The 22,502-nt window shown below is 54.3% G+C and overlaps 1 protein-coding gene across 1 annotated transcript in view; it reads left to right on the top strand.

Moving 5' to 3' along the window:
* PHGDH (phosphoglycerate dehydrogenase) overlaps positions 1–21,008 on the top strand; it is a 31,123-nt gene extending 10,115 nt beyond the window's left edge. The window contains exons 4-12 of the mRNA XM_004771041.3: positions 3,408–3,462; positions 3,563–3,661; positions 12,561–12,693; positions 13,133–13,281; positions 14,466–14,618; positions 17,474–17,606; positions 18,547–18,677; positions 19,596–19,833; positions 20,707–21,008. Coding sequence (XP_004771098.1) covers positions 3,408–3,462; positions 3,563–3,661; positions 12,561–12,693; positions 13,133–13,281; positions 14,466–14,618; positions 17,474–17,606; positions 18,547–18,677; positions 19,596–19,833; positions 20,707–20,861 — 1,246 coding nt within the window. The 3' untranslated portion in view covers positions 20,862–21,008. The remainder of the gene's footprint in view (positions 1–3,407; positions 3,463–3,562; positions 3,662–12,560; positions 12,694–13,132; positions 13,282–14,465; positions 14,619–17,473; positions 17,607–18,546; positions 18,678–19,595; positions 19,834–20,706) is intronic.
* Positions 21,009–22,502: the final 1,494 nt, after the last annotated feature.

Genomic DNA, 22,502 nt, shown 5'->3' with positions numbered 1-22,502 from the left:
TCTTTTTTTTTTTTTTAAGATTTTATTTATTTATTTGACAGAGAGATAGCACAAGTAGGCAAAGAGGCAGGCAGAGGCAGAGGGAAAAGCAGGCTCTCCGCTGAGCTGGGAGCTGGTTGCGGGCCTCCATCCCAGAACCCTGGGATCATGACCTGAGCTGGAGGCAGATGGTTAACCAACTAAGCCACCCAGGCACCCCTGGGTAACTCTTATTCTTCAAGATTAAGCTCGACTGACTGTTAGTTCATCTAGGAAGCTCTCTCTGGGTTCCCTGGCTGGGCCGTGTCCCTCACTGATTGCCCTGACTTCCAGGGCTTACCTCTGTTGCTGGCTTTACATATCTTTATTGTGATAGAATGGAGTAAAAGCTGTACTTACCTGTGGATTCTTTTTTTTTTTTAAGATTTTATTTATTTATTTGATAGAGAGAAAGAGAGGGAGAGCGCGAGCATGAGAAGAGAGGGGTCAGCAGGAGAAGCAGACTCCCCGCTGAGCAGGGAGCCCGATATGGGACTCAATCCTGGGACTTGAGGATCATGATCTGAACCGAAGGCAGTCACTCAACCAACTGAGCCACCCAGGCGCCCCCCTACTTGTGGATTCTTAACACAAGGGAATCCAGATGGTCAAATGTCTTGCTCTTGCAGCAGGAATTCTGGGGGTGTCGGCCTCTTGAGTAGAGGGGGACAGCCTAGGAACCACTGGGTATGGCACAGAATGGGCGTGAGTCTTCTCGTATTGGACAGTAGAATGACTGTATTGAGGACTGATGTTGAATAAACCATTTTGCTGTCAGTGGGGAGGGCAGGGAGTCCGCTAGGTCCCTTCACAGACCCTCAGTCCTTAAACGGAGGGACCCAGGCAACCAGGACTCTACATCTCTTGGGCCTGAAACTTCTGGGGCTGAGAAATTATTCTTTTCCCCTCTCGAGACTTGTTCTCCCCCCTTCAGGGACAGGGTCTGCAGGAGTTGACCTTTGTTCTAACTCCTCCCCAAGATTTCTACCTGAGCTCCTGAGTATTCACTGCTACTCACCATCCTGTGAAGAGAAGAGGAAACTGGAGAAAGGGAGGAGCAGGGCCAGTGTGCACAGTGGAAGGGACCAAGCCTGGAAGGGGCCCGTGAGCTGGCTGTGTGAATCTTCCAGAACATCTGGGCTGGATGGATTTCCCCTGGAGAAGCCTCAAGCGCTGGTTTCACTTGTGCTGTCAAATTCAGTGGTGTTTTTGTTTCTGTTTTTGAGTGACTGATCTGTAGCTCTCCATCTCATTAATTCTCTTATTACTCTTTTTCTGGAGATGGAAGGGAAGACTTGGGAGCCAGGAATGATTTTTGTCCTATTCCAGGACCAGCTTTATTTAAGAGAATAGGTAAAGGGCACACCTGGGTGGTTTAGTCAGTTAAGCATCTGCCTTTGGCTCAGGTCATGGTTTCAGGGTCCTGGGATCAAGTCCCACATTGGGCTCCTTGCTTAGCAGGGAGTCTACTTCTGCCTGCTGCTCCCTCTGCTTGTGCTCTCTCTCTCTATATAGGACAAATAAATAAATAAAATTTTAAAAAATAAAAATAAAGTGGAATGATTTCAAGGAAATGCCCCATTTCTAACCTCTTATGCAACAATTTCACTCATCAGAGATGCATCAAAATTAAGAACCAAGCACCTTATTAAGTAGGAATGGCCTCGGGACATCTGGGTGGCTCAGTCAGTTAAGTATCTGCCTTCAGCTCAGGTCGTGACATGATCTCAGGGGTCCTGGGATCGAGCCCCATGCTCCACACCCTGCTCAGCAGGGAGTCTGCTTCTCCTTCTTCTGCTGCTCCCCCTACTTGTGCGCACTCTTTCTCTGTCTGACAAATAAATAAATAAAAGGAGGTATGGCCAGTCTGTCGTACCTTCTCGTGTGTCTGCTTGGACTGCTTTCCCAGCAGGGCAGTGACAGCAGAGTGGGCGCTGTGGCTGGAAGCTTGAGAGCATTGAGCAATGTGGGTGGAGGGAGGGCCTGGATGGGCCTCACACTGGGGGACTTTGAACAGACGGCAGAAGCTCCTGGAGTGCAGGGGAACAACAGTGACACAGAAAGAGAGAGAAGGGAAGGCAACCTACATAGCTTTCATCTCACCTGCTTTACCTTCTCTTTCTGTAAGTCAGGATGGCTGCCACTGGGTTCTCGGTAAGCCCCTTGCCCACCTCATCGTCCTCCCCAGAGGCCTGGTGAGCAAGCACCCTGAAGTGCTAAGGGCTGGAGAGGACCCATGAGCAGCTGGAGGGAGCTGGGGATGTCCAGTGCCACCTGCCCTCTCAGATGGCACTGTGGACCCAGGAGGGCAGAGCGTGAGCCAGGCCTGGGAGGAGGCGGTTGGGCCCTGTCTCCCTTGGTCAGGGGCAGAGGAGCAGGCTCGCTTTGCTGAGCAGGGAGCACTTCCTCACGACAAGTCATTGCGCTTGGGACATGGCTGACACAAGGACCCTCTCCTGGGGCCTGATGGGCAGAGCAACGGGATGGAACTTCTTCCCCACGTAAGATCTCAGGGAGATGGAGCATGGAAACAGTATGTTGGAGTCTCCCCCTCCTTACCACACGCACACGTGTACATACGTGTACACGTGCCACCCTTGAGTTTGTGGCTGGGAGGAAGGACTGCTTTTACGTACTTGGGAGGCTGACTGTGCCAGGGACGTCCTCAGCTCTGGGTCCATTCAGCTACTTCCGGTGGGATGGTGCTGTACAAGGTTGAAGCCCCAGTTGTCTCTCCGTGCAGTTGGGGTGAGCTTGACATGGGCTAAAGTGTGTTTAAGCATTTCTCATGGAGTGTCTGAAATAGAGCAGGCATTAGGACCCCCATGTTAACCAAGAGGAGGAGATGGGCTGGGGAGGGAGCTGCTTTGGGACAGGAGCTGCTATGGATTTGGGACTCACCCACCCACCCAGCTGAGCCTTAGACCGCTGGGGCTTAAGAAACTCCCAAGGAAGAGTAAGTTCTCAGTTGTCCGCTGATACAGTGGAGAGTGTAGGTTGCGGCCTTGGATGGAAGAGCAAAGCAAGAATCCTTGGACTTCTGGAGCACGTGATGTTATCAGAGCCCCTCGGTACCCCCATTTCATTAACCCACAAGCCCTGGAGGGTTGGCTCTTTTTACCAGCCTGGAGTCACTCAGTGGTTGGGGTAGAATCAGAGCCTTGTCCCAGACCCCTGGGAGCTGGAGACAAAAATTCTAGGGCTTCCACATCAGGTCTCGCTGATGGGTTTCCCTCTGCTGAATTCCCTTGACCCTCCTCCGTGTCTCTGCCCCTGAGCTGCAGACCCAGCCTGAGCTTGGGGGAATGACCGTCAGAGGGGGGCACTGTGCAGACCTCATGTCACAAGCCTCCTGCATGGGCCCACTGAGCCTGTGTCTGTCCTTGCAGGCAGATTCCCCAGGCGACGGCTTCCATGAAGGACGGCAAATGGGAACGGAAGAAGGTGAGTGGCCAGCCTTGCCTTGTCCCTCCCGGCTCAGCGGCCGAGGTCCCACTCGTGGTGCTCACTTCAGCCACTTCTCCTTTTGCTTCTCTGGTTGCAGTTCATGGGAACAGAGCTAAATGGAAAGATCCTGGGAATTCTTGGCCTGGGTAGAATTGGAAGAGAGGTGGCCACCCGGATGCAGTCCTTTGGGATGAAGGTAAGAGGTTGGTGAACCCCTCGGACCTGGGGCTTCCTGGGGAGGGGCAGCTATGCTTGAGAGAAGGTGAAGGCTTTTTCCTCGGAGGCTCTGACCGTCCTTCAGAGTCCCTGATGAAGTCGGTGTGGGCGCTGGGGAGGGGAGTGTTGGCTGCCGTTCTGGACACCTGAACTCAAAGTCTGGGCGCGCTTGGGGGAGGTTCCTCAGCTCTGGGTCCCAGCAGAGCTGTGGGGTCATGCAGCCTGCCCATCTTTTTCCTCGCCTGCCACAAGGGCTCTTTGTTTGCCTGTGTCTGTTGCCTGTGATAATTCAGAGAAACAGGAGCAAATGTGCAGCCTTCTGGCAGAGCAGTCCTTCATCCATCTTCTAGCTCCGTGCCACGGTGCGGACGGACAGAGCGGTGATGGTGTGAATGCTGTGAGATGGTGTTAAGGTGTGGTGGCTCCATCACCTCACCTATTGCTCAGAAATCCTCCCTGACCCGTTCGTTTCCTCCTAGGACCCGCTTTCATCCTGTTCTGGGAACTCCGTGGTTCTTTTGGTCGAGGGAGGGTTGTCACCCCCTGAGGCCCATTCAGGAGACCTTGCAAAGGGGGAGGCCGTAGAGCCACAGGAGACAACCCGTTGGGGCCGGTGATGGGGTGGCCAGGAGTGCCTGTGGACATCTCCTTGTTCTCTCCTGGTTCGCTGTTCGCTCTTGGGGGGATGGTGTGTTCAAAGTGCGGCCGGGAAGGCTTTCGTGAAACAGAAAGAAGAGTTTTGACACTAGATCATTTCTAGGAAAGTTGACATAGAGCTGCAATGGCATTTCCCCTTTCTCCTCTTCTTCCTCCCTTTCTACGTGTCGGCCCAGCTTCATAAGAGTTCAAAGGAACCTTAGAGATTAATCCTTAATTTTATATTGACGTCGGCAGTTGGTCCGTTCTTGCGCAGGCCTCCAGCAAATGGAAGGTAGACAAGAGCCCAGATAGGCTTCCCGTGATACCGCATTGAGCATCTTCCTCCCCATCCTGTCCCTGCTCCCCCACCACATTTATTTATGCTGGCCAGACCACTTTCCTCAGCCTCAGCACATTTTTCTAGATCCCTGGAAGAGGGGGAGGAGGCCCCGCAGGATCCACACTGATCATGAGGACAAACCAAAGCCATGCCCTCCTGTGCAGGGCTGGCCAGGTGCCCAGCTTCACAAGGAGCGCTTTTCCTTCCTCTTTTGTGAGGGATTGAGGGAAAGGCTTAGCTCACAGAGAATTCTGATCCTCAAAAAGCAGAGGCCTGCGGTTAAGTACACTCCGAGTGCAGTAGACAAACGGGAGGGCCTTGCTAAGGACACAGAGACTTGGGGGAAGACACGGCTCCCCTTTCCCCACGGCTTCTGCTGGCTCCCTGGGAGCCTTTATTCTCAGGAACTTGAAACTTTGGGCCAGTGACTTACCCAGAAAGAAAGCCTCACCTCATTTCCTAAGTTGTGGAGGTGACTGGTCACCTTCTTTGCTAGCAACTCAGCAGCTGCGGCGGGCTTCTGAGTGGCCCAAGGAGGGAGGCGGGTCCTCAGCCCTGGGGCATGTGTTCTGTTCAGAGAGGTCTGGTGCTTGCTCCTGAATGTGAATCCTGGTGTCTGGGCCGACCAGGTACCACCCAACCACATTCCCGGCGCGGCTTTGAGGGGGTGGGTGGTTTTGTCCACCGCAGCACCTCGCCACTCCCTGCGGGTTCTTCTGTCCAGATGTCTCCGGGGGGTTCACTGTAGGCTGTCTTGCTTCTGGGATGTGATCTTTGTAAGGCAGGGAAACATGCCTTGGAGTGGTCACCACCACCCTCCACCCCCCGACCCTGCCAGCAGTCCTGGTCGTTTCGGAGTGGCCCAGGTGGCACTTTGACTGAGCTCCCTAACCTTTCTGGGTCCAGATGAATTTTGCCTCGGGGCAGACGGATGACTGAATGACATCATCCAGAGCTCCTCCGTTGGTATTTGAGCTGTGGGGAAGAGCAAGGTTTTCTAAAGGGCAAGGGAGGAAGATTCTTGAACCATCTTGAAAGAGATGGTTTATCAGTGTCCAGGCAGGAAACAATGATAAGTGTTTGCTAAGCTCAGGTTGTTTCAAATCGCCCTTGTTCTCTCTTTGAAAACCAGTATTAAACTGATTGATCAGGGTCATTCTTAGGGCTCTTATAACTTCATAACTGGATGATTTAGGGCCCCTGCATGGCTCAGTTGGTTAAGCAACTGGCCTTTGGCTCAGGTCATGATCCTGGAGTCCCAGGATTGAGTCCCGCATGAGGGTCCCAGCTCAGTGGGGAGTCTGCTTCTCCCTCTGATCTTACTCCCTCTTGTGTACTCTCTGAAATAAATAAAGTCTTTAAAATTGTATTTTAGTCACGTAAGATGTGAATAAATCCTCACAAAAATTGAAATATAGATTCTTATCTCCTTGATTACCACCCTAGTCCTGGTGTCACAGGTAACACCAGTTTGGTGTGTATCATCTCAGACTTTTTTCTCTGCATTTACATGGAATGCATACAGTGCTTTGCCTTTAGAGGGATCCTATGCCTATAGAAAATAGAATATTTATGGTGTTAAGATAAAAATGTATGTCTTAGAACAAATAAATTTACCATATTTGTAAACTATTGCATGGAATTCTGTTGTGTGGACAAATTGCTTTTTATTTGGCCATTTCCTCAAGAATGGACATTTACATTGTTTGGAAATTTGGACTTGAGTAAGACATTGATGAGATCTTTCATGATACCCTTGAGGTTAAGATGGAGACTATGAGCTTGGTGCTAAAGGATTAGTAACTGGCTGAAGGATAGCTCTGTCTCAATCTGGAGGGAGATGGTATAGGACAGTGCAGGGCTCTGCCTTCTCCACTGTTTTCATCAACGGCCTGGGGGGCAGGAAGCAGGTAGAAGTGGGTAATTCTTAATAGCGTGGAATCAGATCCTAAGAGATAAGAAGGCTAGAATGATTGGCGATGCTAATAAGAAATTTAGCTAGAATCCCCATAAGTGCCCTAAAATGAGCCCCAACAGCAACTAAACACATATTCGATATAGAGGTGTTGTTAAAAAGTTTTCCTAGGGCAGGAGACCTTTGGTTGACAAAAATGCAGTGTGGTTAATGGTGGCATGGCTGATAGAAAAGGTAATGTGAATTTTGGCCACATTAAAAGAAGTATGGCTTCCAGAACAAGGAAGGTGACCTTCCTCATGCTCTGTACATGTCAGACTCTCACATACTCTGTGAGACTGCAAGCTCCGGAGATGGAAGGTGGTGGTGAGAAGCTCTTGTCTACTTCCTAAGGAAGGTTGAAGGCACTGGGGTCACTGAAGCCCCATTGTGACTTGATAGATAGCTAACGGGCAGTCTGTAGAAGAGTCATGACGTCTGAGGAGTGGATCCAAGGAGGACCAGCAGGTATAAGGCAGAGGGGACAGAGCTGGGGACAGAGCTGCAGCCAGAGCTGGCCCCAGATGGAACGGAGAGAGTGAGTGTCCCACCCGAGCCTGGTTAAACACTTGGCCAGCATGTGAGGAAGAGCAGTGAGCATTGGCAGAGAGGAAGAAGCAGGTGGCTTGAAAGCTCTGATGTCTCCAAGCACGCATCATTGCCTATGGGCTACAGGTTTCTTTATCTGTGAAATGGTCTTTAGCAGCGAGTTCTCGGTGTGGCCATAGGAAATAGAGCAAAATTATTAAGGACTGTGGTTTGTTACAGAAACTTGGGAGAACTCTGTAATTAAACTTGGGAGAACTCCCTATCCCTAGGCGGCATAGGGAGCCCTGAGTCGTTCTGGCTCGGGGATCGCTGCAAAGCACGTGAAGGTCATCCGTATTACCCTCTTCCCTTCCTGGCCCTGGGATCTCCCCCAGGCTCTCACCCAGGCTGTTAATCTCTAGTAAGTCTGTTAATGGGAGACTAACATCTGACCCCTTCCAGAGTACCGTGATTTAAGAGTGGACCCCTTTGTGCGACAGGAGCGATCGGCAGAGATGCTTTTGTGCTCAGATGTTGGGGATGGACTGCCCCCCCGGCCTTTCTTTCTTTTTTTTAAAAATATTTTATTTATTTATTTGATAGAGATCACAAGTAGAGAAGCAGGCAGAAAGAAAGGGGGAAGCAGGCTCCCTGCTGAGCAGAGAGCCCGATGTGGGGCTCAATCCCAGGACCCTGAGATCATGACCTGAGCTGAAGGCAGAGGCTTAACCCACTGAGCCACCCAGGTGCCCCACCCCCTGTTCTTTCTTTGTCACTATCCAGTCCCTCAGGGAAGTAGGGATCCTAGGCCTTAGCTCTGCTAGGGAGCTTAGCCACCCAGCTCCCCAGCGGTATCCGGGGTGTGTGGTGGGGTTGGTTGGAGGAGAGCCTACCGAGGCTGCCCCTCCCAACTGGCACAGGCCTGGAAAGGAATCTTCATGGGCCATCTGAGAGCACCTGCTGGCGTGCTCTGAGCCACATGGCCCAGATGTGGGTTTCAGGAGGATTCTGGCAGCCTGTAGCCTGCTGGTGGTCTGAGTCATCCGAGCCTGAGGCCGTATGGCGTTCCTTCTGCCTGAAGCTTTTTCTCAATCATGTTGCTGAAGAACAGGTTCTACACTTTGAAGACACAGCTCATGCAGGCTGGCATGGCCCCTAGAATGTGTTGGCCTAAGCTAACAGGCCCAAGCCAGCCAGGAGCTGAGCCTTGTGTTCTCTTACGAAGGTCTTCTGTGAGGAGCAGGCCAGCATCTCTTACCAGTTTCTTGGAGGCCAGTGTTGTGATGAATCCAAAGTAGGCCCAGAGGGATGGACATTGAGGCCGAGATGCCAGGTGGCCCTGATTCTTTCAGGCCCAGCAGTGTTTACTGAGGTCTGCTGTGTCAGTTACTGTGCTCACAGTGACCCGTGTGGGGTCAGTATCCTTACCCCAGGCTTACATACAAGGAAACTGAGGCCCAGGACGCTTTTACGATAGGTTCAAGATAATAGGACTGGTAAATGATGGAATCCAGCTTAAAGTCCAGGTCTCCTGACCTCCCGTCTGGTACCCTTTGTCCTGCATCACCACCACCGTCTTTGTTCCTGATGCACGTTGGTTAAAAGGTCACTGTGCTCAGCCTTACTCAGGATAGTAGCTCCCCAGGATGGCAGCTCCTATCACCTAGTCTGGTAACTAGAATTCCTACTGCCCTCGAGTACTGATTTTTTTTTTTTTTTTTTTTTTTAAGTTCGTCCCAGAGCCTCAAGTTCTAGAAAGTACCTTAGGGACACAGCGAGGGAACCCTAGAGAAAGATAGTAGGTGATGGGGCTTCTGGGCCTTCACCTCTGCCTCTTTGGTCAGTTTTTAGATTGGGTTTCCATTTAAGATTTCATTGTGTGAAGGGGAGAGAGTTTGAATCCTAAGCCGAAAGACTTGACCAGAGGTGGTGAGAGGGTATGATAGTTAGGCTCCGTTGTTGGAGCCTCCTTACCATGAAGGCCCCCTCTTCCTCCGGCATCTACTGCCAAGCCAGAGGGCCCAGGGCAGCCGTGGTCAGCCTCTCAAGGCTGCTTTCTACGATTCCAACTAGGAGGTGGCTCTGGAGTACCTCTGGAAAAGCTAGGGTTCCCCGGCTGCCCAGCATCAGGAGTCTGTCCTGAGGCTGGGGTTCAAGTGGGGAACCCCTCCGTGGGCCTCCCTAGGCTTCTCTATAAGGATAGTCTTCGGATGGTCCATATCCGCAATTGTTCCACCTTCCGTGGATCGGGACTTCTGACCCTTCCCAGGACATGTCAGGACCCTACTCAGACACTGGTCTCCTGAGCCCAATGCTACTCTTTCCAGTCTCTGCAACATGGTCTCCTGGTGTAAGAATCCCAGCTCCTGGCGGTGTTTGGCTCCCATCTGCTCAGGGTATCTCCAGTGAAAAATGAAAAGAGTTTTCTCAGTCAAATTCTTCCCTGCAGTTCTCTGCAGGTGAGCAAGAGAAAGCAAGCCGAGTCACAGCCTTTTGACCACTGTGGGAGACGCGTGTCTCCTTCTGGCCCATGTGCTTCCCATTAGCTGCAGGCACCCGCCACTGGGCCACCGGGCCCGGCTCGGCCCTCAGGACCCTTCCTCTCCGTGGCTCCATGTTGTTTCTTGGCTCCTGAGAGCCTGGAAGACCCAGAGTAGGGTGGACTCGCCTCCATCGGGCTCGGCTTTGTGACCTCTGCTGGTATCTCCCCTCCTCTTCCTACTCACATGAACAAAGAACATCTGGATTAGAGATGAAGGGGGCCATTGTTCCGGGCGGCCTCTGAGCCGGTGGCCAAAGACGACATGGAGGAGTCCGGGCAGGGGTCCTGGGATCCTCTCTCCTCGCCTGGACGCTTCATTGTCCCAGCTGAAATGAGTGGGTTACAGCTGAGGGGAATGGCCACGGGAACTGTGGTGGTCAGGAGCTTGAGATCCTACAGCCTCTCCCCCTATGGTCCAAAAGCTATACCTCCTTCATAACCACATCCGTGTCCTCTCTGGAAGGGCTGAATTTTACATAGAAATACTCTTTGCCTTTATTTTTTAAGTTGACTTTTTTCTTCCCCAGCAAAGAGAATCAGGATGAGCAGGGGTAATGTTTCAAACCCCAGGAAAGCCTAAGGGAGAAAAAAAAAAATGAATTCCACCACACAGAGATGACCTGCTTTCTGTGGGGTTGGTTTGTTCTTGTTCAATCCCTGGCCACCTCTGAACATTCTAGGATTCACCTGTAACCTTTTAGAGTTAAGGGAACTGCCTTTTCAAGGAACACTGAGTTGTTGAGTGTCGGAGCAGGGGATGACTCTGAAATCACTCAGCCAGCTCCTTTACTTTTCGGACTGAGGACTCAGGTCTGGGCCTCCTGGTTCAGTGTCTGTACCTTGGCGCCTGTAGTTCTGTCCAGGTCAGTTGGCTGTCTTGCCTTCTTGAGGAGAGTGATGCCTTTGAGATTGTAATGCTTCCCCACCTCTGTCCCCGCAGTCAGTGTGGCTGACGTGGACCCAGCTGATGGAGAGAGCCCTGGGGGGAGCCTCCCCCATAGGCCACACAGAAAGTGGATTAAGTGTTTGCCGTAACGAGAGGTCCAGATACTTCCTGGCTGGTTATGGATTCTTCCCAGCTGCTGGTGTGGACGTGGTCATCTCTAATGCCTTGCCCTTGTTGGGGAGATGTGTGACCGGCACCCAAGACTGTTGCTATCTACTGCACCCCTGTTTTCTCAGGTGGGGCTGGGAGCCTCCTGACCTCGCCCCACATTTGGGGGATGGGCACTCGGGGTGCAGGCTCTCGGGGCCAAACGGTGGTTCTTGTCCCCCCTTGACCATCTCCCAGCTTTGCGACCTTGGCTAAATCGTCTCACCTCTCTGCCTTAGTTTCCTCAACTGTAAAACGGGGAAATCCTAGGGCCTAATCCATTGGGTCTGAGTTGAAAGCCCCTAACACACAGTAAATGCTAAAGGAATGTTTGCCATTAATCGCTACAACTACATGACCTTTCTTCTGAGCTTTGGCTTCCCGACTTTCCTTTTTGCCCTCGCTTGTATCGGATGACCTTTGGCAAGTTCCGTGAGGCTGACGGAGTTTGTACCCCCGGAGTTCCGTGAGGCTGACGGAGTTTGTACCCCCGGAGTTCCGTGAGGCTGACGGAGTTTGTACCCCCGGAGTTCCGTGAGGCTGACGGAGTTTGTACCCCCGGAGTTCCGTGAGGCTGACGGAGTTTGTACCCCCGGAGTTCCGTGAGGCTGACGGAGTTTGTACCCCCGGAGTTCCGTGAGGCTGACGGAGTTTGTACCCCCAGAGTTGCCTGCCGGCCTTCCTTGCTCCCTCCCTTCTCCGCAGCCTTAGAGAGGTCCCTCCTCCCCGGCCAGCCCAGAATAAGCTTCCTTCTGGGTCCTTCCCCATCCATGGTGCCTTTATGCCTCGCCTTTCCCTCTTCTTCATGTGCTTGCTCCCTGTCCCCGCCAAACCTGCTTTATTGAAAAGATCTATCCTGGGGCGCCCGGGAGGATCAGTGGGTTAAAGCCTCTGCCTTCAGCTCAGGTCATGATCTCAGGGTCCTGGGATCGAGCCTCACATCAGGCTCTCTGCTCGGCGGGGAGTCTGCTTCCTCCTCTCTCTCTCTGCCTGCTTCTCTGCCTGCTTGTGATCTCTGTCTGTCAAATAAATAAATAAATCCTTAAAAAAGAAAAAAGAAAAGATCTATCCTTAGTCCTTTAGACCTCCATGTGGCTAGCCCCCAAGTTAGGCCTTCCAAGACTGGGTGCATTTGAATGAAGCCTTTTTAAAAGGAACGTCAAGAGGGGACCAGACTCCGCCTGCTGTTGTGTCAGCATGCCCCCTTCCTAGCGATCGGGCTTGGTCTCCTTGATAAGCCTGCTCTGCTCCCCTGCTCCCTCCTGCTTCTTTCTCATTCTGTGAAAAAAGTCAGGGGCCCTGCCTGCTTTTTGGCCCGCAGGGTCTCAGCTGTGGCCAGCCTGTCCTTCCCCGTCTGGTCGTACCCTTTGAGCATGTCGCTGCTCCCCACGTGGCTGTCCTGCCTCTCCTGGGCTCCCTGCTTGCTAAGGGCTCCTGAGCTCCACCTTATCCAGCCACACACGTGTACACGCGCACACACGCACACGCATGTACACGTGCACACTTGCTCCTCATGTGTCTGTTCGTGGTTAAGAGCTTAGAGGTAAACAAACCTCCCTGCGCACTCTGGGCCTGCCCCTCCTAATGTGTGAGCCCAACTTTCCTCACCTCGAAAGCAGAATGGTAGCAGCCCTTACTGTGAGTTGTAAGCTGGAATTTGGAAAGGCTTAGCAGTAGTGCTTGGTAGATGCTCAAATAATAGCCACCGTTATTAATAATACCAGTACTGATCAGGGACAGCGACATTCACTTGTGTCTTAGTCTCTCTCTCGCTTCCGGCCAGACCGTAGGGTACGACCCCATCATTGCGCCGGAGGTCTCGGCCTCCTTTGGTGTCCAGCAGCTGCCCCTGGAGGAGATCTGGCCTCTCTGTGACTTTATCACTGTGCACACGCCTCTCCTGCCCTCCACCACAGGTAGGTGTGTCGCGGTTTGTGGGTTGGCCACCGAAACCACTGCCCAGGTAAGGGTGGGCCCTCCGTCTGCGCCTTCCGCACACCCTGGGGACTAGGTCCGTCGAGCACGGAAGGATGCTTTGCTGGCTTTACCTGCCCCACATGGAGGGAAGATGAGCTAGCTGGAAACACAGGAGCGGGTTGGATGTGCACAAACAGTGACCCCATGGTTTTTTCCTGGGGCCACTGCTTCCCTCCCTGGTTCCAGGATCTACTCAAAGCACTCACAGCTCAGGGACATTTAGGATGTTTCTAAACAGAGTGGTCTAAATCCAGAACAGGGACTCTGGCCCCAGAGCCAGCTGAGAAGGGAGAGGTGAGGCCAGAGAGGCTGTGGGCCCGTGGGGAAGGAGAAGAGGCGAGGCACCCGGGCCGCAGGAGAGCTCTTCCCTCCTTCCAGGCCTGCTGAACGACAGCACCTTCGCCCAGTGCAAGAAGGGCGTGCGCGTGGTGAACTGTGCTCGGGGAGGGATCGTGGACGAGGGGGCCCTGCTCCGGGCCCTGCGGTCTGGTCAGTGTGCTGGTGCCGCGCTGGACGTCTTTACAGAGGTGAGTGCCTGTAGGAGGGAGAGGAGCGCTGAGCAGAGGGCCCAGTGTGCACAAAGGGCTCCGGCTTAAGGGCAGTAGCATCCATAGCAAACTGGAGAGGCAGCCATGTTGGCTTTCAGCAAAGCCAGATTTTAAATAGGACCCAGTCCCTGGTCTCAGGCTCCCTGGACTGCTGCCATGTGGGAATTCATGGAGGAGGTGAAGCAAATCTGTTCTGAGGTGGAGGATTTGGGGCAGGATTTAATGTGTTGATACAGGTCTTTAATGAAATGAATCCTGTTGCCAAGAAGACATCCTACCCAGTTTCCGTTGGCTTTCCCCGCCTTCCTCTCTTGTGGGGAGGAAAGGCAGCCTGAGGACAATGGCTAGAAGCGTTCTCCTGCGTCCTGTGTGGACTGCTGTCCCTGCCTTTCTGTCGGAGCCAGAGATTCCGTCTTTGCTCACCTGTTTCCCTGCCTGCTCTTTTGCTTACACCAAAGAGAATGATGGACAGTGCACGTCCACTCGAATCCTCTTGACCTTTCTTCAAAGTCCTGCCACCAGCATCACAGATCCAGGGGAAAGAGTTCCCTGGCTCAACCCCTCCCTTGCTGTCCCTGGCCTTCCTGTGGCCCACGGTACTGTGTGGACAGCACTTTTAGGCCCAGGTGGCCAGAGGAGGGGCCCGAGTGACCCTCTCACGGGCAGTACGTGGTGCCCAGTAAGCAGAAGGGATGGAGAGGACACTGGAGGGTGGGCAGAGGTGCTCAGGGGCCAACCTGTCGTGGTGAGAGCCAGGTTGGGACAGCTGGGCAGAGGGCCTGTGAAGTCTGACACCGTGAGGAGCTTTAAGTGCCGGCAGGATTCACGGGTGAGGGGAGACTCGAGGGAAAAACCAGTAGCAGAAACAGTAGCTTCCACGGGCTGAGAACCTTCTGTTCTTACACGTATCATAGTGTGCACAAAGTGATACGAGATGAGTAGTATTAACCCATTTTATAGATGGGGAAGTCAAGGCAGAGAGAGGTGCAATTTACCCAAGGGCACATAGGTATAAGTGGGGACCTGAGAGGCAAATCTCGTCCCTAGCTCTGTCCACGGGGCTGTGGAGGGACACTGACGAGGAAGCCAGTCGCTCAAACCCCGTGACGTCTCTGGCAAAACCAGAGACGGCAGCCAACGGAGAGGTGTCTCTTCCTGGGCAGGAGCCCCCGAGGGACCGAGCCTTGGTGGACCACGAGAGCGTCATCAGCTGCCCCCACCTAGGCGCCAGCACCAAGGAGGCCCAGAGCCGCTGTGGGGAGGAGATCGCCATCCAGTTTGTGGACATGGTGAAGGGGAAATCTCTAGCAGGCGTGGTAAGCCCGGCCAAGTGAGGCCGGGGCCCTGAGGGCAGAGGGAGGAGCAGGGGAGGGGAGGGCGTTGGGTTTTGGCAAACGGTGACAACTCTGGGAAGCAGTGGTGTGCTGACCAGATTCAGCCCTGGGAGCCAGAGATAAGCGCTCCTCTGGAGCCAGCCCTCTGTGGGTTGGCTAACGGTGGTGGGGGGTGGGGAGCCCCAGGGAGCGGCCTGGCCCTGCTGTATTGTCGTGTTGCTGCCGAGATTGTGGCTTTTCCCAGGGTCCAGGCTTCAGAGAAAGGCTCCTTTGTTCTCCACATGCCTTGGGAGTGAAGGAGTGTGGCTTGGGTGACGCCGGATGGTGGAGCGGCGGGTGGAGGGCTGGCCTCTGGAGAAGCCTGTCAGGGCCCTCTCTCACCTCCTAGGCTTGAACGTTCCTTTTACAGTATCCATCCTATAACTCTGGGCAGGGCGAGTCCCAGCCCCCACAGTGAACCCTCCAGGCCCCCTTGCTGTCCTCAGATCATGGCCTAATGTCCTTACTTTTTGTCTTAGCTCACACCGCACCCTTCCTGGCATGTTTCTTCCCCAAGCTTAACCTGACCTATACTTCCAGGCCTGTCTCCTCCATTCAGTCTTTGGATGTTCCTTAAGCTCCAGAGGGTACCAGATGCTGTCCTAGCCCTTCGGGGACACAGATGAGTAAGCCAAGCATAGCTCTCCTTTAGGGGCTTGCCACCCCTTCACAAAGACTTGCTTGGTCTTCCCAGCCGCCTCCACCCTTTTGCAATGAACCACATTCTCTCTTATTAAGATTTCCCGAGTTTGTGTCTTTAGATTCTGAATTCTCTGAGGTCAAAAAAAGCCCAGGATGTAAGCGTCTCTGCAGCTGTGTGGCTCTCTGGGAGAGAGGCGGGGGAATGAGGCGGGGGCATGAGGCGGGGGCGGGGCTGAGACTGGTGAGTGAGCTTCCTGGCTGACCCTCCGCTGGGGATTTTCATTGCTGAGGACAGAACCATAGTAGGAGAGACACAGCATGCTTTGTTCAGTCTGCCAGCCCTGGTGTGATGGCCCAGCTCCCCAGGCCACCATGCCTTCTAAACACGCCCCCCCACCCCGCCCCCAGGAGAGTAAGGGAGCCAGCTCCTCCCCTGAAGGACCCCTCAGGGCCAGCCTGGTGGCAGCTACAGGATGGTGGTCAATGACAATGATGACGATGATGCTTGGCCTGCCCATCTGTGTGCCTCTCCCCTCTCTGGTCCACGTCTCTTGGCTCCTCAGAGCATGGGACACTCTTTCATTCCCTTTGCCCGTATCACTTCTGAGCTACTCTCCCCAGGTGACACGCTGAGACCAAGGCTGAGGCTTGGGTTGTGCCCAGTGCCAGCCAGTCAGGGCTGGGCCTTTCCCTCCAAGGCCCTTTGCCAGGCAGGCCTCTGCCCTCACTGTTGCAGCCCTTGGGAGTCACTGTGGTGGGTGGCATGTGAAGGGGATTGCTTGCCACCAGCTCCTCCAGATGAAACTAGACTGTTATCTATCCTCTAGCAGAGGTAAAATCTTTCAGTCAAAGTCATTAAGCTTGGGCAGATTTCAGTCTCTGGCCAGAGTGGCTGGTTGTCCTACAGTAGGCTTTTAGAAAGAAAGACATTTGTGTCACATGGGAAATCTCTCATTCTGTGTGTCAGAACCTTAGACGCAGATGAACATAGGATCAAATGCACTCAACGGCGCCTGACTCTTGCAGCCCTTCGGCTGGCTTTCCAGACCTGCCGTGAGCATCCTCAGTGTAGGTTCCACGGGGGCTGTCTGGAGGTCATTTCCCTCCACCTGCTGTAGCCTCAGCCCAGCCCCCTGGCACTCAGGCCTGCATCTCTGCTTCCAGCAGCTGGCCTGCCCTCATCCCACCTCCTGGTTCACTGCTGGTCTTTCTGTGTCCTTCTGGAGAGGAGCAGGGGAGACCCGCCGCAGGAGCCCTCAAGCAAGGCGGCTGGCCACACAGAAGGGTCTGCTGGGAAGCCCTGCCCCCTTGACCGTTTTCAACATGGGCAGCCTGTTTGATTTGTATCAAACCCTGTGTTTCGAATTAAATCCTTCTTAGATCCTTAGGTTCTCTTTACACACTGACTCACAAAAGTGGCTAATGCTTAATTTGAAGCCAGACCATCATGAACCACAAAATGGAATTGCAGTTTTGACCTGCGACAAGCTGGCTTTGTTACCAAGCCCCTGGTGGGGATCCAACTGTCTGGAACCTAGAGCTAACAACTTTAGAAGGACATGTGGCTTTGGTCCCTGTCGGCTGCCCAGCATGCCTCCTGGTGGACTTCCCGTGGGCCAATGTTTGAAGAGTGATAGGGTCGTTGAGGTTATGTGAATCCAGCTTTATAAATTGTGCTATTTGGCCAAAGTGATTAATGACACTGTAAACACATACTCTCTTTTTTTAGTTGACATATAAATAAAAAGGAAGGCATCTTGGAGAGACCTAGCGTAGGTCCCATTAGTCTGCGACTCAATATCCCTCTTATGTCAGAGACCCACCTTCGTATTGTGCTGTCCAGACCTTTCCCAGCACAGGAAAAACCAGTCTTCTGTGGAGGGCATGAAGCAGGCACAGTTCAGTGGGGGAGAGAAATGCCTTTTTCCTGCTTCTGGCAATCTGGAATGGTCTTAGCCTTTTGTGTTCTTTCCTTGCTCTACAGCTCTCTCAAGCTAAAGGCACAAGTCATTGTCTTGTTGGTGCCTGATGGACGTTGTCTCCACATTCCCCAACCCCAGGCACCCGAAACAAGGATGGCCCTGTGCCTTCTGCTCTCCAGGTGGAGCTGTGCCAGCCTCTTCCTGACCTCAGTTCTGTTCCCCTTTTCTGTGCAGGTGAATGCCCAGGCCCTCACGAGTGCCTTTTCTCCACATACCAAGCCTTGGATTGGTCTGGCAGAAGCTCTGGGGACCCTGATGCGAGCTTGGGCTGGATCCCCCAAAGGGACCATCCAGGTGGTAACACAGGGTGAGTTGGGGATGCTGCAGAGGGAGGGGAAGAGGGTTGTGTCTGCCGCAGGTCACTGTGAGGGGCTGGCAAGTGACTTGACCCTGGTCCTTGTGATTCCACGTCCCACATTCTGTCTATCTGTGGTTCACTTGCTACCCAGTGGGGACACAGGGAAGGTACAGAAAATCACTGGGAAATATGTGATTTTCATAAATCACATTTAAATAGTGTTTTAAGATAGACATGTGCTGGGTGCAAAAAGAAACTTCCACGAGAGACAGTTTTCATGGGAGAGGCAGCTGGTGGGTGGAGGGAGTCCCAGATAAGCGATGAGACCTTTGGTGCTGGGTCTGACCCTGTTGCTTACCTGCCACGTGACTTCCCCTTCTCTGACTTGGGGCTCTTCGTGTCTAAAGTGAGAGTTGGGATGGCTGTGCTAGACCGACCGTGGGACAGTTCGTACTCTGTGACGTAGTGAGGCGGGTCCTCGGGCAGGTGGGTGGTCCTCGGGGGCCTCTGCTCAGCTGGCGAGCGGGAGTGAGGACAGGGCCCTAAATGTCTGACCTGAGGGTCTGGGTGGGCTCCCACCACTTTCACAGTGGTTCCAGCCTGTGCAGATGTAGTTGAGAGACTGGGGAAGGCTCTAGTTCCCGAAACCCTGTGGAGGCTTGTCCTCCCTGTGGTCCATAGGGCATCTGAGCTCAGGGATGGTGAGACCCTGGGCATTGCCAGTGACAGGACAAGTCAGAGCTGGGGGATCCCCAGAAGAAACAAGGCAGGGAATGGGGCACAATCACTGTCTGTCTGCCTTCCAGAGGGAAGCAGGACAGCCTCGGCCAGTTGGGCTTGGCGCCCCCAAGGCAGTCAGGAGTCTGTGACCCGAAGCTAGGTGATGGTGATCTGCCGGCTCCAGCGTTGCTAACCAACAGTGACCTCACGGTAGTTTCTCTGTCCCCAGGAACATCCCTGAAGAATGCTGGCAACTGCCTAAGCCCCGCGGTCATTGTCGGCCTCCTGAAAGACACTGCCGATCAGGCGGATGTGAACTTGGTGAACGCCAAGCTGCTGGTGAAAGAGGCCGGCCTCAATGTGCGTGTCCCCCTGCCCCCTTGCCTCTCCTGTCGGCGCTGTCCTTCTCTCCCTGCCTTTTCAGAGCAGGCTTCCAGCCCTGCTTGTGGACCGGGAGCCCTGGGCGCAGCTCCTGCTGTTGACGTGGTCCGTCTGGGCCGGGCAGCTCGGATTTCTCCATCTGCCAAGCGGACGCATGGCCTTGCTCTGAGCCTTGCTAGAGTGAACTGAATGCTCGTGGAAGTGCTTTGTGCACAAGTGCCCTGCGCGTGCGAGGTGGTGGCAGCAGAGGCCCTTTACGGCTGGGGAGCGTGAGGAGCCGCGCTGTCTCTGGTGGGAAGCTGGGGGGTGGCCCAGCGGGCGGTGCCTGACCCCATGCAGGGCTCTGTTTCCTGCCGCCCCCAGGCCCCTAATCAGCCTGCCGCCTCGGAAGCCAGCAGTGTGTCCTCTTAGCCTCTGCTGCCCTCACGCTGACCTTTCGATGTCTTCCCCTCTGGTTCCCTTTTTAGATCGCAGTCTGCATCCCTCAGCTTGTGGGAGCCAGCAGGAACTGTGGGCAGCAGAGCCCTCATGTCTCCCCTCTTCTGCTCCCCCCTCCACCAGGCCACTGACTCTGGTCAGGAAGCAGTGAGCTGGAGGGGCCCGGCTGTGTCAGCCCCTCGGACAGGCCTGCCTCCTTTCCAGCTCCTTCCCAGCTCCCAGCCCTCACCTGTACCTGGCAGACCCCTCCTGGCCTTCCCTTGAGGGAGGCCATGCACTGTCCCAGGAAGCTGATGCTCAGGACCCCCAGGCTTGGCCCATTTGCCCTCTTCTCCGGCCCTGAATTGATGAGCACGTTGGCCCGGCCGCAGCCCTACCAGTCGGCTGCTGGGTGGATGCAGAGGGTGGGGGCCATGGAGCTGGGAGGACTGACCGCGGCTCCTTTCCTTCTCCCTGCAGGTAACCACCTCCCACAACCCTGCGGCGCCAGGGGAGCAGGGCTCTGGGGAAGGCCTCTTGACCGTGGCCCTGGCAGGTGCCCCCTACCAGGCTGTGGGCTTGGTCCAGGGCACCACGCCCGTGCTGCAGGCGCTCAACGGAGCCGTCTTCAGACCGGAAGTGCCTCTCCGCAGGGGCCTGCCCCTGCTTCTGTTCCGGGCCCAGCCGTCTAACCCTGTGATGCTACCCACCATGATCGGTGAGGAGGGCTCTGTGGGGCTTGCCTGCGTCCCTGAAGAGGGGGCGAGTGTGTGTGTGGGTGTGTGTGACAGAAGGGGTTCTCTCCTGGGATTGGACTCCATGGGCCTTGGCCTCCTTTAGCTCTGTCTCTCGGTATTTCTGGATCTGCAGCATACAGAGGGTCTGTCAAGCCAGTTTCCAGAACCATCTGGGAAGGGGATACAGAGTTCAGAGGTAGCAGAGCCACGTGGCAGGGTAGAACCCCAGAGCCCCTGTTAACCATCCTGCTCACCGTCGTGAAGCTCACCGTGCAGACCTGCCTGCAGGGCTGTGTCCCAGGAACTCTTAGTCTTTGAGTGCAGGTTTCCTTCTTCCGATCGCGGGCCCTGGGGGCCAGCCTGCCTGCCATGTCAGGGTGTCCGCGGACATCGTGGACCTGCCCCAGGACCCTGACTCTGGAGCCCTGGGCATTTTGGAGCACTTCCAGGTGTGGAAGAATGTGTCCACAGACCTCAAAAGGCCTAATTTCACCGTCCTGGCCAGTTGACCAGAGGAACCTTGCCCTGCTTTGCTCCTTTGCTCTTGGTCTGGATGAAACTTACGACGGGCGAGTCAGGAGATTGCTCTAACTCTAAGCAGTTTGTGGCTGGATCATTCCTTCCCTGCTGACCCGATGGTCAGGGTGCTCCTACAGAGTCTCTGAATAGTGAAAGAAGCTGGCCAGGTGCCCTCTTGTTCCATCTCTTCGCTCTCTGATTCTGAGACCATCACTCGCCACCCCTCACTGCATCTTTGCTCACAGGGGTCCAAGGCTTCCGGCCCCGCTCCCAGCCTCTTGCTTCTCCTTCCCCTGTGCCCTCTGCCAACCAGCGGTTTTCCTCTCTACTTCCAGGCCTCCTGGCAGAGGCAGGCGTGCAGCTGCTGTCCTACCAGACCTCGGTGGTGTCAGATGGGGAGACTTGGCACGTCATGGGCATCTCCTCCCTGCTGCCCAGCCTGGAAACGTGGAAGCAGCATGTGACTGAGGCTTTCCAGTTCCACTTCTAAGCTTTGGGGAGCTTTTCTGAAGAAACCTGCCCACTGTGATCAACAGAGGAGATCCACGTTCCTGAGGCTGACAGCTGCTTACTCTGCAGGCCTTGGCTGACCTTCATAATGCAGCAATAACCACCTAATAAAGAGCCTGCCCCAAAAGTCCCTGCGTCTCTCTGTTATTACCCTGCAGATCCACCAGAGGGCAGCCGTGGGCTGTTGCAGCAGGTTCCAGGGCAGGAGGGTTGGCGATGTGGAGGGAGATAGGGGTGGGTAAAGAGCTCGCCTAGGTGTGTGCTCAGAAGAGGGATCTCTCTCTTGCCTGTCTCAGGTTGTTCAGAGGCATCTTTATGGGAGCACAACTCAGTATCTCCGATTCCTGTGGTGTTTCGGATCCCTTCCTTCTGGGGGTATACACGCATGTTAATAAATGTATCAGCAAAGAGGCACAGCCCTTCATGCCAGACCCTGGGCTGGGTTATTTGTCCCAGAGGAGGGTTAAAGCCCAGACCATTCCCAGTGACGTCCCCGTCCGCTGGGAGGGACCGCACACAGAGGCCCCTGGGTGTGGTGGGGTGTGTGAATTCTGTTGAGTCCAGGGGAGTGATTGGAGCAGAGGATGGTGTCTGAGATGTTGGGAAGGTTTCATAAGGGAGAGAAAGTGCATGAGAATATTTGCCTATCTCACAAAGCCAGCTCAGTATAGATTGGACAGTATATGACTTGACATTAAAAAAAATGTGATTTTTCTGAAACAGGGCAGAATGGCACGCCTGAACCGAAGGGCGTCAGCTTTTAAGGGTCTCCCCTCCCCCCATTAGTAGGGGATGATCCATCCCCACCTTGGGCTGAATGGCATCTGCTTTCGAGGCTCCCGACTGGACGGAGAAGTTTGGACTAAGGCAGCTGATGGGCATGGCGGGTGCAAACCCACCACTTTGGCCTCTTTGTGCTGCGATTGAGCAAAAGGTCCACCAGAACCACCAGGAATCAGCGGCTGCACCTTGTCTGCAGTGCCCTTGAAGAAACGGGCGTGTTCTGGCCTGGCTGTAGCAGACCTGGAAGCAGGGGTGGCCTTCAAAGAATATTTCATTCTAAACCTTTGTTTCCTCATCTGTAAGAGGGATGGGGTGCCTCAGAGCTCCAGTGACAAAGGGATTAAAACGTTTCATCCCTTTGGGGGTGGACAGCAGGTCTCCCTCAGTCTCTCATTGAGTCCCTCGCACTAAGGAGACCTTCCCTTGAGGCCACTGGTCCTATAAAATTTGAGCTCAATATTCAGTCTCTTGGCCTCATTCTCCGAAATTCCCTGGACACACCATACTTGGGGCTCAGAGGTGGTCAGAGCCAGTTCTGGGGGCTCAAATTACTTGAGCATCTCCAAACAGCCTCCTAGCCTTGGGTGGCACAGGCAGGCCCGGGACAGTTTCCTTGCATCCCTCTCGTCCTGTGGCTGGCTGTCCACATAACTCGGAGACCAAAAAGGGCAAGATTCTCACAATCCAGCTGGCGCCCCACAGAGGGGGCTGTTTCCTTGGTGTTGCTCTGGGGCCTCTGGCATTGCCTCCGTAGCTCACTTTAGAGTGCCATGTCATTCCATGTACCTCGGCTAGGAAGCAGAGCTGTGACAGAAGTGGTGGGCTGGCCCTTCTTCAC

Source organism: Mustela putorius, unplaced genomic scaffold (assembly GCF_011764305.1).
Source record: "Mustela putorius furo isolate JIRA1106 unplaced genomic scaffold, ASM1176430v1.1 tig00000585_pilon_pilon_pilon, whole genome shotgun sequence".
Taxonomy (NCBI): Eukaryota; Metazoa; Chordata; class Mammalia; order Carnivora; family Mustelidae; genus Mustela; species Mustela putorius.
The sequence above is the reverse complement of the archived record's forward strand: the minus strand, read 5'-3'. Positions and strand labels throughout refer to the sequence as shown.